Source organism: Lampetra fluviatilis, chromosome 18 (assembly GCF_964198595.1).
Source record: "Lampetra fluviatilis chromosome 18, kcLamFluv1.1, whole genome shotgun sequence".
NCBI classification, from domain to species: Eukaryota; Metazoa; Chordata; class Hyperoartia; order Petromyzontiformes; family Petromyzontidae; genus Lampetra; species Lampetra fluviatilis.
Window position 1 is genome coordinate 7,017,797 of NC_136292.1, and position 14,108 is coordinate 7,031,904.

General features: G+C 56.8%; 1 protein-coding gene across 1 annotated transcript in view; it reads right to left on the minus strand.

The window, feature by feature from the left end:
• The window catches only part of PKDCC (protein kinase domain containing, cytoplasmic), a 31,772-nt gene that overhangs the window by 14,238 nt on the left and 3,426 nt on the right, over window positions 1-14,108 (minus strand). Inside the window, exons 2-5 of the mRNA XM_078864684.1 lie at window positions 4,588-4,710; window positions 3,844-4,151; window positions 3,288-3,367; window positions 1,859-2,022 (exon numbers count right to left, since the gene is read on the minus strand). Coding sequence (XP_078720810.1) covers window positions 1,859-2,022; window positions 3,288-3,367; window positions 3,844-4,151; window positions 4,588-4,710 — 675 coding nt within the window. The remainder of the gene's footprint in view (window positions 1-1,858; window positions 2,023-3,287; window positions 3,368-3,843; window positions 4,152-4,587; window positions 4,711-14,108) is intronic.

Genomic DNA, 14,108 nt, shown 5'->3' on the forward strand with positions numbered 1-14,108 from the left:
GGTGTGTACACGTGTATGGGGTGTGTGTTCACTCGTTTGGGGTGTGTACACGTGTATGGAGTGTGTGTTCACTCGTTTGGGGGTGTACACGTGTATAGGGTGTGTGTTCACTCGTTTGGGGTGTGTACACGTGTATGGGGTGTGTGTTCACTCGTTTGGGGTGTGTACACGTGTATGGGGTGTGTTTTCACTCGTTTGGGGGTGTGTACACGTGTATGGGGAGTGTGTTCACTCGTTTGGGGGTGTGTACACGTGTAACGTGGAGTGTATGCACACGTGCTGTTTGTGCGAGTCCGTGGGTGAGAGTGTGTGTGTGTTAGTACCTGTGCTCGCTAACCACGCTTGCCCCAACAGTCTGTTAACACTTCCACTCGGGAGACAAAGGCGGTCGGGCGTGGTGCTGGCGACCCACCCCCTCGTGTGCCATTCCGGCCTTCATAGGTGCTCGCTAACAGCACTTGCCCCCCAACAGTCTGTTAAGGCTATTACAGGGGATCTTTGTCTTTGCGGGTGAGCGAGTGAGAGAGTGTGTGGATGTGAGTGAGTACGCACACGCCTCTCCCCACGTCGCCTAATCTCTCATGGGCACTCGTTAATACTTGACGTGGTGTGCCGGGTGTGTGGGGGGGGGGCATCTAATGCGGGGCTGCTCCGACCACGTGACTCGACAACGCGAGTGGTGCTGCTGGAGGGACAGCACGCCTCGTGCATTCATTCACAATCTCACTCTCTCGCCCAATATCCACAGCATGGACATTATCTAGGTTCCAACGTGGGACGTGGGGGGGGGCGATGGCCCCCACCCGTGCCCCCCCTCCCCCCATGTCCCCCCCCCCCACCGTGACCCGTGCTGAGTAATGCTAATTGGGTCGTCAAGGCGCAGAGCGGGGGGGGCTGCCTTTGTGAGTGGGGGGGCAGAGGACGAGAGGCTCCCTTTGTGCGGCTCAATGCGAACACGACGTGAGGGTGGAGAGACCCCAGCCCCGCCCCTCACCCCCTCCCACCCACACACCTCCTCCCTCACTCAACCCACCCACTCACCCCCTCCCTCACCCCCTCACCCCCTCCCTCACTCACTCAACCCACCCTTAAACTCATCCCCCCCACTCACGTGGAGGCGACAACAACCAACGCAGTCGTCATAAACACGCGTGCCCATAGACAGTGAGTGAGCGGTGAGTGAGTGAGTGGTGAGTGAGTGAGTGGTGAGTGAGTGGTGAGTGAGTGTGTGGTGAGTGATGAGTGAGTGTGTGGTGAGTGATGAGTGAGTGGTGAGTGAGTGTGTGGTGAGCGAGTGAGTGGTGAGTGAGTGTGAGTGGTGAGTGAGTGTGTGGTGAGTGAGTGTGTGGTGAGTGAGTGGTGAGTGCGTGTGTGGTGAATGAATGGTGAGTGTGTGGTGAATGAATGGTGAGTGTGTGGTGAGTAAGTGAGTGGTGAGTGTGTGGTGAGTGAGTGGTGAATGATGAGTCAGTGTGTGGTGAGTGACTGGTGAGTGTGTGGTGAGTTAGTGAGTGAGTGATTGGTGAGTGAGTGTGTGGTGAGTGAGTGAGTGAGTGGTGAGTGTGTGATGAGTGAGTGGTGAGTGAGTGGTGAGTGTGTGGTGAGTGAGTGAGTGTGTGGTGAGTGTGTGGTGAGTGATGAGTGTGTGGTGAGTGTGTGGTGAGTGATGAGTGGTGAGTGAGTGTGTGGTGAGTGTGTGGTGAGTGATGAGTGAGTGAGTGGTGAGTGAGTGAGTGGTGAGTGAGTGTGTGGTGAGTGAGTGAGTGTGTGGTGAGTGTGTGGTGAGTGATGAGTGAGTGAGTGAGTGGTGAGTGAGTGTGTGGTGAGTGTGTGGTGAGTGATGAGTGAGTGAGTGGTGAGTGATGAGTGAGTGAGTGGTGAGTGAGTGGTGAGTGGTGAGGAGGAGTGGCTCACCCGTGGTGAGCTGCTGGCTGTGGTTGGAGCGGTAGGTGCCGTGCTGGTACTGGTGCAGCACCGACTCCATGCGGCTCAGAGTCTCGTCCACTCCCACCCGCAGCTCCCCTGGGCCACGCCACACCTCGTCATCATCACCTCGTCATCACCCCCCTCGTCATCACCCCCCTCGTCAGCTCACCTCGTCACACTCTCCTCACCAACACACACCTCGTCATCACCCCCCTCGTCAGCTCACCTCGTCACCACATGCATCTTTATCTCACCTCACCAACACACACCTCGTCATCACCCCCCTCGTCACACTCTCCTCACCAACACACTCCTCGTCAGCTCACCTCGTCACCACATGCATCTTTATCTCACCTCGTCACCACACACAGCTCGTTGGTTAACATGACCACACAGCTCGCGAGCTCCCCTACACGAACCTCACCAGCACGCCGCACTTCATGGACACAACGTCGTCACACATTGTTCACTCACCTCATTAGCACGCATTTAACTCACCCACACTTACACTTCGTTAACACACAACGTGAACACACATACCTTCTGAACACACATTGTTAAAACACCTCGTTAACACACGGACATGCTTAACACCAGAGGTGTGGACTCGAGTCATGTGACTTGGACTCGAGTCAGACTCGAGTCATGAATTTGATGACTTGCGACTCGACTTGGACTTGCATAACAATGACTTTGTCCCACCTATGAGATGTGGACTCGAGTCATGTGACTTGGACTCGAGTCAGACTCGAGTCATGAATTTGATGACTTGCGACTCGACTTGGACTTGCATAACAATGACTTTGTCCCACCTCTGCTTAACACACTAACACACACAAATAGCAGTCACTCACGCAGATACCCAAGAACAAAGATCCCCCATATAGCCTTTAACAGACTTGGGGCAAGTGCTGTTAGCGAGTAGCACCTATGAAGGCCGGCACGGCACACGAGGGGGTGGGTGGCCAGCATCACGCCCGGCCGCCTTTGTCTCCCCAGTGGCGATGTTTCCATACCGCACCAAGTACTGTACTCATTTTGAGGCTGAGTCGACCTAGGAGAGGCCCAGGACCGGTTCAGATAATCGTCACTGGTGTTGGCCGTGAGCGGGAATCGAACCCAAGTGCCCACACACCTCGTCACCCCCCCTCACCACCCCCCCCGTCACACCCCCCCCCGTCACCCCGCCCTGTCACCCCCCCCCCTCACCACCCCGTCACCCCCCCCCGTCACCCCCCCCCCCCCGTCACCACCCCGCGTCACCCCCCCTGTCACCCCCCACCGTCACCCCCCCCCCCTCACCACCCCGTCACCCCCCCCGTCACCCCCTCCCGTCACCCCCCTTGGCGCCCCCTCCTCACCGGTCGCGTTGACGATGTCGTTGAGCTGGGATCTCAGGCCGGCGGGGGCGCTGTGGGGCAGGAGGTAGGTGAAGAAGTACCTGCAAGAGCCACGGGTACTCGCTCAGATACTCACCCAGGTACTCACTCAGATACTCACCCAGGTACTCACTGAGATACTCACTCAGATACTCAACCATACGCGCACTCACCCCAGCATTGACTGACTAAGCCATTCACCCATGACTCTGCTGGTCACTCACCCCTTCGCTCATCCATACACTCACCCTGCCACTCACCACCCTGTCGCCCACCTGTACACTCAACTCATCGCTTACCCCATCACTCACCCGTACACTCACCACGACGCTCAACCGCACACTCACCACACCGCTCACCCCCCGCACACTCACCACGCCACACACCCACCCACCCCGCACACTCACCACGACGCTCACCCCCGGCACCCTCACCACGCCACACACCCGCACACTCACCGCTTCGCTCACCCCTGCACACTCACCACGCCACACACTCACCGCTCAGCTCACCCCCGCACCCTCGCCGCTCCGCTCACCTGTACGCGTTGTAGAGGTTGCGCTTCTCGTTGAGGCCCGCGCACGTCCTGGTGCGGGGGCAGCAGGGGAGCGTGAAGTTCCTCGCGGGGAAGTGGAGGAAGCACGGCGGGGGGCCCCCCGCGGCCCCCCCCGCGGCCCCCCCGCGCCACCGGCAGGGGGGGTCCCCGGCCCCCGCGTCGTCCAGGTCGCTGGCCTTGAGCTCCCCGTCACGCAGCACGAACTGGCGCGGGCGGAAGTCGAGGAGCGCGACGGGGCCCAGCGGGGAGTGGGCGAGGTAGTGGAGCAGCCTCGTCAGGCTCAAGCAGATCTACTCGCACGCACGCGGGGCGGTCACGCACACACACAAGGACGGTCACACACACACAGGTAGTCACACACACAGGTAGACACACATAGCTAGACACACACACAGGTAGACACACACAGCTTGTCATACACACAGTCACACACACAGCTAGTCACACACACAGGTAGTCACGCAGGCAGTCACGTGGGTAGTCACACATACAGTCACACACACAGCTAGTCACACACACAGTCACACACAGTCACACAGGTAGTCACACACACAGTCACACACACAGTCACACACACAGTCACACAGGTAGTCACACACACAGTCACACAGGTAGTCACACACACAGTCACACAGGTAGTCACACACACAGCTAGTCACACACACAGTCACACACACACACAGTCACACAGGTAGTCACACACACAGGTAGTCACGTGGCTCGGACCCGGAATCGCTCCTCCCACGACGTCTGCAGGAGCTGGATCATCTCGAGCGGAGAGCCGAGCTCCGTGATGGCCGTGAGCGAGTCCGAGACGTCGTTACTCTCCCGGTAGCAGTGTCCGTACAGCTACAACAACAACAACAACATCATCAGCGTCAACAACCTCATCGTTATCATCAACGTCGTCATCGTCGTGAGCGAGTCCGAGACTTCGTTACCCTCCCGGTAGCAGTGTCCACTCCACAACAACACGTCATGCACATTCTGGGTCAGCGGCTCCTAGGTTGACCCAAGTTGTGCGGTGTATTAAAAACCCATCAAATCCGGGGAGACAAAGGCGGCCGGGTATGTTTATATGGAACATGCTGTCCTTAATAGGTGCTCCTCAACAGCTATTTGCCCTCGCAGTCTATTAAAGGCGAATATGGGGGGGTCACCGCCTTTGTTTACATGTGCATGGTGTTTAAATTAGATACAGTACGTGTGTACACGTGTCGCTCCTCACACTCTCTCCTCCTCGTCAGTCACGAGTCTCTCTGCTGGAGGAGCAGCGGGGAGTTGACGGGGGGGGGGATGGGAGTCGCCTCTCAGCAGGAGCGCGAGACATTCCGAGCGCGTCTCACCGCTGCTGCTGCTGCCTGCCTCACCACTCCCCGAGACTCCCCGAGACTCCCCGAGACCCCTGGCGTCTGCACGAGACTCAGCTCCCTGCATTGCTCCACGCTTACCTCCCTGCCTCTCTCCTCACATCTTCCCCTTCCTGCCTCCCCCGTCTCCCTACCTCTCCCCGTGGAGGCTAGTAACGGACTGTGAGCGTGAGGTCATGTGTGCATATTCTTAGGTTTTTTTCGGTAAAGTCACGTAGATAAAAAATTAAAATTAATAAAAATAAAATAAAAATCACGACGTTTCGATTGCAACACAAGCAATCATCATCAGGTATACATGAAATAGCAACAAAAAATTCTAACCATAAAAACTATAGACAGACATATAAGCAGACAGATATCACCAAGATACATAGAGAGAGAGTAACACAAGTACAGAGAGGGATATCGTCTCTGTTGAGTGGCCTTAAATAGGCAGAGGGGGCGGGGGCAGAGAGATGGAGGGGTTTATTTTAATTTTATTTTACTTTTATTAATTTTAATTTTTTACCTACGTGACTTTACCGAAAAAACCTAAGAATATGAATCCTTGCAGTCACGAAAGCTTCAAATCATGTGTGCATGTTCGCTTGTGAATTACGTGCGCGTGTTCACGTGTGTGTTTGTGCGCACGTGTGCACATCTCGTGTGTTCGTGCGTAACGTTACATCGTGGGATCTCTATGATTTGTATGTTCATATGTTCACATGCGTGCCTCTGAGACCGTTTCCATCTCAGTAGCCCGCGACCACCGCTCAACAGCGTTGCAGCACCGCGCGGTTCATAGGCTGCGGTAAACCTCGTTCTTCGCCGTGGGATGTTGAAGGCGGTAAGAATGCGCGCCCGCTCTATCTGGAACACCTCCGCCAAGAAGGGTTTCTGTGGAGGTCTCGACTGGGAAACCCGGTGCAGCCATAACAGCTGCGCGAGTCGCAGTCCTGAATCTTAGCCATTCCTCCTTGGCAGCGGGTCGATGCCAACTACCTGCAAGCCATGATAACATCATTGCTTACGACAATTCAACAGTTATCTGAGACCAGGTGTTTGTGAGTATTGAATGGGGTCCAAGGTGGATGCCCCACCCCCACAGTGGAAGATTGACAGGCGCATCATCGTATAGACAACAAACCGATGGTCGGTGGATAGATCAGCTCCATGACAGATTTTGGTGTGTAGGCCATGGCCAGCAGATGTTCTTGCTTGGGACTCCGCATGAACGCAAGGCGTTGTAAAGGATGTGTCAATGGGCGAACGGTTTGTTGGTGCTCACAAGCCCATGGGTTGCACAGAAGTCAAGCAGTCTCGTACCTTTCCTTAATGGGCCAATCTGGCTCAATAACAATCAAGTGCCCGAGTCACGATTAATCTCGTAAACTCGGAGGGGGGGGGCATTAACTTCACCCAATAAGCTGACTCGATATCACGTGGACACTTTAGCCGAGGCTCGGGAAAGGGGTCAGACAGACTCTGAGTCATCACCAGCCCTGCCTGCATCCCTCCACAGACGGTGAGGACGTAGGCAACCACCACCACCATTCCTCCCGTTGATGCGGAGGCGAGCCAACAATGGCTGGGACTCGTGGCCTCCCACACACCCATTCATTATTGTATTCAGAAGGCACACTCCCTGTTGTTTGATGTCATCCTGGCCCGAATGGAGGACCGTCCATTCCTCTTGTGACGGCAGCAGGCCCTCCAGTCCACTGGATCCCAGGCAGCAAGCGTTAACGCGTCCCACCGGAGATCACCGTGAAGAGGTGGATCCAGCCTTACCATCAGAGGCACCAAATCAGAGCGAATCTCTGGGTACTTTGTGTGAACAAACACTCCACGCTGACCAGCTTGCCAGGAGTACCGGGGGGGAGGTGGGGACAGTGTTTTTCGTGGCCAGCTCTGATAAGGTGAAAGAGGTTTCACTCCGAATGGAGTCGAGCAGGCATTATCTTGTCAATGGCTACATAATGCTATCAGGAAGTCTGTAGCTCCACATGAAGCTCCGGGGCTTCTCAGCCACACTCATACCCCCTCTTATTTATGATTGTGAAATGTGGTCGCCTTTAAAAATGAAATGTGCGCTGACCTGCCTTCAAGCTATCCTGGCTTTAACCAAACTGAATTGTGTGAGGAGCTCACGATCCCATCAGTGAGCTCCTCTGGCAGGCGAGGCTGCGTTGGCTGGGTCATGTAGCCCGCATGCCCAGCCACCGCATGCCCAAGCTGTTTCTGTTAGGCTACCCAGAGGTGGCTTAAACGGGTGCGGGACGTGCAAGAGAAGGATGGGCTGATGCAGTACAGGAGGATGTGGAGCTAATGGAACTTGTCGATGACTGGTACAAGCAGTATTCAAGATGGACCTCTGTGGAGGCTTGTGAAGGACGCCACTGAGCAGTTGGAGTAAGTCGCCCTCCAACAAGGTCCCGTGACCTCCTGGCAGTGAGCTTTCCACACTTAACGTGGCCTCAGTGCACCTATTCTTGCAAAAGCACTTTGTGGCGAATGGCGGCTACTGTTATATATCTTTGTCTTTGTGTGTTAGAGGCCGACCCAAATTCGGTTTCAGCACCGAAAGTTGGCAAATGGCCTCTTTCGGCATACTTTCGGTTTCGGCCGAAAGTCAATTTTTAACTTTCGGTCTGGTTTCGGTTTCGGCCGAAACTGATACAGTATTGACTTTCGGTGGTCGTCAACCGAAGATCTATTTTTAGAATATAACGCTAGTGCTACGTCTATCACTCTGCCTATCGGCCGGTCAGTCGGCGCTAGGCAATCCTATGCGATAGGCTGCAAACACACACAGGTCAGCAGCAGCAGCTTGGGAGCGAGGTTACAGCCGCAACCACGGTCTGCTAATGTATATACGACCGGTCAACAGACGGCAGCCTGACTGGCTGAATGCGGAAAAACTGTTGTTTCCTAACTACAACATTTATTTGTTTGGATATAATTACTAAGTACGTAACACCTAAAGATTTGATATTTAGCGACTCTTACTGCAGGCTCTCAATGATTAGTTCTAGATTTATTTTAATTAAAGTAGCATTGCATCATGACATATTTCATAAATCTTGTATTCGGTAACTTCGGTTATATACCTTTCTGTTTCGGTCTCGGTCGAAAGTAAATTTTTAACTTTTCGGTTCAGATTCGGTCGGCCTCTCGTCTGTGTCTATGTGTATCTGTGTGCGAGTGTGACTTTACGTGTGAATGTTGATGGGTGTGTATCTACGAGCATGCGTGTACGTGAGAATGTATCCATGAGTATGTGTGTGTATCTTGGTATCTATGTGTATCTGTGTGCGAGTGTGACTTTACGTGTGAATGTCGATGGGCGTGTATCTACGAGCTTGTGTGTACGTGAGAATATATCCATGAGTATGTGTGTGTATCTTGGTATCTATGTGTATCTGTGTCTTTTGTATCAGTGTGTGTGTCAATGAGTGGGGGGCGGTAGTGCAGCGGTTAGCGCTACGCTGCGCTACGAACCCAGCGACCCGAATTCGATTCTCGTTCACGGCCAACACTAGTGACGATTATCTATACCGATCTTGGGCCTCCCCTAGACCGACTCAGCCTTAAATGAGTACCTGGTGCGGTGTGTAAAAACATCACTGAGGACACAAAGTGGCCGGCCGTAGTGCTGGGCCCCCACCCGCTTGTTGTGCCGTTCCGGCCTTCGTGCGTGTTCACGAACAGCCAGAGGTCGCAACCGGGTACCCGATACCCGTACCCTACCCGATACCCGGCTACCCGTACCCGGCCGGGTACGGGTACGGGTAGCCGTTTGCGACCCTGGTGCGGCCGAGTACGGGTACGGGTAGGCCGTGAGTCACTGATGAGTAACCGTTTGTCACTCATTTGGGGTAGGGTACGGGTAGGAAATGGGTACCCGTACCCGGCCGGGTACGGGTACCCATTTGCAACCCTGGTGCGGCCGGGTACGAGTACGGCTAAGGAATCAAAACCCGTTTGCGACCTCTGCGAACAGCACTTGCCCTAACAGTCCGTTGAAGGCTACACATGGAATGGGATCTTTGCCTATGAGTATGTGTGCGCATCTCTGAGTATATATGTGTGAGTGTGTGTGTCTGTGTATGAGTATGTGTTTATCCGTGTGTGTGTATGAGTGTGTATGAGTATCTGTGTACGAGTGTGTATCTGTGTGTATGAGTGTGCGTGTATATATGTGAGTGTGCATGAGTATGTGTGTATGTATCTAATCGACTTAGCCTCAATTGAGTACCTTATGAGGTGTGTAAGCATCGCCACTAGGGAGACAAAGGCGGCCGAGCGTGGTGCTGGCCACCCCCTCGTGTACCGTGCCGGTCTTCATAGGTGCTCGCGAATAGCACTTGCCCCTACAGTCTGTTAAGGCTATACGGGGGATCTTTGTCTTTGTATGTGCATCTGAGTGAGTCTGTGTGTGAGTCTGTGTGTGTGTGAGAGTATTTGTGTGTGAGTCTGTGTGTATGTGTGTGAGTCTGTGTGTGTGAGTATTTTGTGTGTGTCTGTGTGTGTGTCTGTGTGTGTGTCTGTGTGAGTCTGTGTGTGAGTCTGTGTGTGTATGAGAGTATTTGTGTGTCAGTCTGTGTGTGTGAGAGAGAGTATTTGTGTGTCTGTGTGTGTCTGTGTGTGTGTGAGTCTGTGTGTGTGTCTGTGTGTGTGTGTGTCTGTGTGAGTCTGTGTGTGAGTCTGTGTGTGTGAGTCTGTGTATGAGAGTATTTGTGTGAGTCTGTGTGTGTGAGAGGGAGTATTTGTGAGTCTGTGTGTGTGTGAGTCTGTGTGTGAGTCTGTGTATGAGAGTATTTGTGTGAGTCTGTGTGTGTGAGAGGGAGTATTTGTGAGTCTGTGTCTGTGTGAGTCTGTGTGTGAGTCTGTGTGTGTGAGTCTGTGTATGAGAGTATTTGTGTGAGTCTGTGTGTGTGAGAGGGAGTATTTGTGAGTCTGTGTGTGTGAGAGGGAGTATTTGTGAGTCTGTGTGTGTGTGAGTCTGTGTGTGTGAGAGGGAGTATTTGTGTGTCTGTGTGTGAGTCTGAGTTCAGGTTACATCCCACGCTCGGGTTTCGTGAACTAAAGTCCAGAAAGCCCCTCCCCTCGTGACCCCCCATCCCCATCACAGCCCCTCCCCTCGTAACCCCCCATCCCCATCACAGCCCCTCCCCTCGTGACCCCCCATCCCCCTCACAGCCCCTCCCCTCGTGACCCCCCATCCCCATCACAGCCCCTCCCCTCGTGACCCCCCATCCCCATCACAGCCCCTCCCCTCGTGACCCCCCATCCCCATCACAGCCCCTCCCCTCGTGACCCCCCATCCCCATCACAGCCCCTCCCCTCGCGACCCCCCATCCCCATCACAGCCCCTCCCCTCGTGACCCCCCATTCCCATAACAGCCCCTCCCCTCGTGACCCCCCCCCCCCATTCCCATCACAGCCCCTCCCCTCATGAACCCCCCCATCCCCATCACAGCCCCTCCCCTCGTGACCCCCCATCCCCATCACAGCCCCTCCCCTCGTGACCCCCCATCCCCCTCACAGCCTCCCCTCGTGACCCCCCATCCCCATCACAGCCCCTCCCCTCGTGACCCCCCATCCCCATCACAGCCCCTCCCCTCGTGACCCCCCATCCCCATCACAGCCCCTCCCCTCGTGACCCCCCATCCCCATCACAGCCCCTCCCCTCGTGACCCCCCATCCCTATCACAGCCCCTCCCCTCGTGACCCCCCATCCCCATCACAGCCCCTCCCCTCGTGACCCCCCATCCCCATCACAGCCCCTCCCCTCGCGACCCCCCATCCCCATCACAGCCCCTCCCCTCGTGACCCCCCATCCCCATCACAGCCCCTCCCCTCGCGACCCCCCATTCCCATAACAGCCCCTCCCCTCGTGACCCCCCCCCCCCATTCCCATCACAGCCCCTCCCCTCATGAACCCCCCCATCCCCATCACAGCCCTTCCCCTCGTGACCCCCCATCCCCATCACAGCCCCTCCCCTCGCGACCCCCCATCCCCATCACAGCCCCTCCCCTCGTGACCCCCCATTCCCATAACAGCCCCTCCCCTCGTGACCCCCCCCCCCCCCATTCCCATCACAGCCCCTCCCCTCATGAACCCCCCCATCCCCATCACAGCCCCTCCCCTCGTAACCCCCCATCCCCATCACAGCCCCTCCCCTCGTGACCCCCCATCCCTATCACAGCCCCTCCCCCCTCACCGCTGCTCCTGACGATACCCAGACTCCGGAAACCCCACACAGCCCTCACCACTCCCTCACCCTGCCCCTCACCACTCCCTCACCCTGCCCCTCACCACTCCTTCACCCTGCCCCTCACCACTCCCTCACCCTGCCCCTCACCACTCACCACTCCCTCACCCTGCCCCTCACCACTCCCTCACCCTGCCCCTCACCACTCACCACTCCCTCACCCTGCCCCTCACCACTCCCTCACCCAGCCGCTCACCACTCCCTCACCACTCCCTCACCCTGCCCCTCACCACTCACCACTCCCTCACCCAGCCTCTCCTCACCACTCCCTCACCCAGCCCCTCACCACTCCCTCACCCTGCCCCTCACCACTCACCACTCCCTCACCCAGCCCCTCACCACTCCCTCACCACTCCCTCACCCTGCCCCTCACCACTCACCACTCCCTCACCCAGCCTCTCCTCACCACTCCCTCACCCAGCCCCTCACCACTCCCTCACCCAGCCGCTCACCACTCCCTCACCCTGCCACTCACCACTCCCTCACCCTGCCCCTCACCCAGCCCCTCACCACTCCCTCACCCAGCCCCTCACCACTCCCTCACCCTGCCCCTCACCACTCCTTCACCCAGCCCCTCACCCAGCCCCTCACCACTCCCTCACCCTGCCCCTCACCACTCCCTCACCCAGCCCCTCACCACTCCCTCACCCTGCCCCTCACCACTCCCTCACCCAGCCCCTCACCACTCACCACTCCCTCACCCTGCCCCTCACCACTCCCTCACCCTGCCCCTCACCACTCCCTCACCCTGCCCCTCACCACTCACCACTCCCTCACCCTGCCCCTCACCACTCCCTCACCCTGCCCCTCACCACTCACCACTCCCTCACCCAGCCCCTCACCACTCCCTCACCACTCCCTCACCCTGCCCCTCACCACTCACCACTCCCTCACCCAGCCTCTCCTCACCACTCCCTCACCCAGCCCCTCACCACTCCCTCACCCAGCCGCTCACCACTCCCTCACCCTGCCCCTCACCACTCACCACTCCCTCGCCCTGCCCCTCACCCAGCCCCTCACCACTCCCTCACCCAGCCCCTCACCACTCCCTCACCCTGCCCCTCACCACTCCCTCACCCAGCCCCTCACCACTCCCTCACCCAGCCCCTCACCACTCCCTCACCCAGCCCCTCACCACTCCCTCACCCAGCCCCTCACCACTACCTCACCCTGCCCCTCACCACTCCCTCACCCTTCCCCTCACCACTCACCACTCCCTCACCCTGCCCCTCACCACTCCCTCACCCAGCCCCTCACCACTCCCTCACCCAGCCCCTCACCACCCTCTCACCCAGCCCCTCACCACTCCCTCACCCAGCCCCTCACCACTCCCTCACCCAGCCCCTCACCACTCCCTCACCCAGCCCCTAACCACTCCCTCACCCTGCCCCTCATCACTCCCTCACCCTGCCCCTCACTACTCCCTCACCCTGCCCCTCACCACTCCCTCACCCAGCCCCTCACCACTCCCTCACCCAGCCCCTCACCCAGCCCCTCACCACTCCCTCACCCAGCCCCTAACCACTCCCTCACCCTGCCCCTCACCACTCCCTCACCCTGCCCCTCACTACTCCCTCACCCTGCCCCTCACCACTCCCTCACCCAGCCCCTCACCACCCTCTCACCCAGCCCCTCACCACTCCCTCACCCAGCCCCTCACCACTCCCTCACCCTGCCCCTCACCACTCCCTCACCCTGCCCCTCACCACTCCCTCACCCAGCCTCTCACCACTCACCACTCCCTCACCCAGCCCCTCACCACTCCCTCACTCTGCCCCTCACCCTGCCCCTCACCACTCCCTCACCCTGCCCCTCACCACTCACACCTCGCTCACCACTCACACCTCCCTCACCACTCCCTCACCATTAACACCTCGCTCACCACTCACACCTCCCTCACCCTGCTCACATTAACCTCCTCCAGTACCCACCAATCCCTCACCTTGCCTTGAACGCGTCCGACTGCATTTGACCTCACACTCATTATATACAGTACAGCCTCACACACACCGCGTACTGTACACACCGTACTGTACACACGCTACCCCACAAGGCGCGAATGTGTACACACACACAGTACACACACACATACAGTACACACACACACACCTCACACATACACACATCGTGCACATACACCCAGTACACACACCACACACACCGTACACACACACATCATACACACACACACATCGTACACATCACACCCACGTACACACACACCGTACACACACACGTACATATTGTACACATACACACATCTTACACACACACATCGTACACACATCGTACACACACCACACACACACACATCGTACACACACATCTTACACACACACGTATACAAACACACACACGTACACACACACCACACACGTACACACACCACACACACACATTGTACACACACACACGTACACACACACCGTACACACATCGTACACACACCACACATCGTACACACACACACATCTTACACACACACACGTACACACACACGTACACACACGTACACACACCACACACACGTACACACACACACGTACGTACACACACCGTACACACACACGTACACACACACCGTACACACATCGTACACACACACCGTACACACATC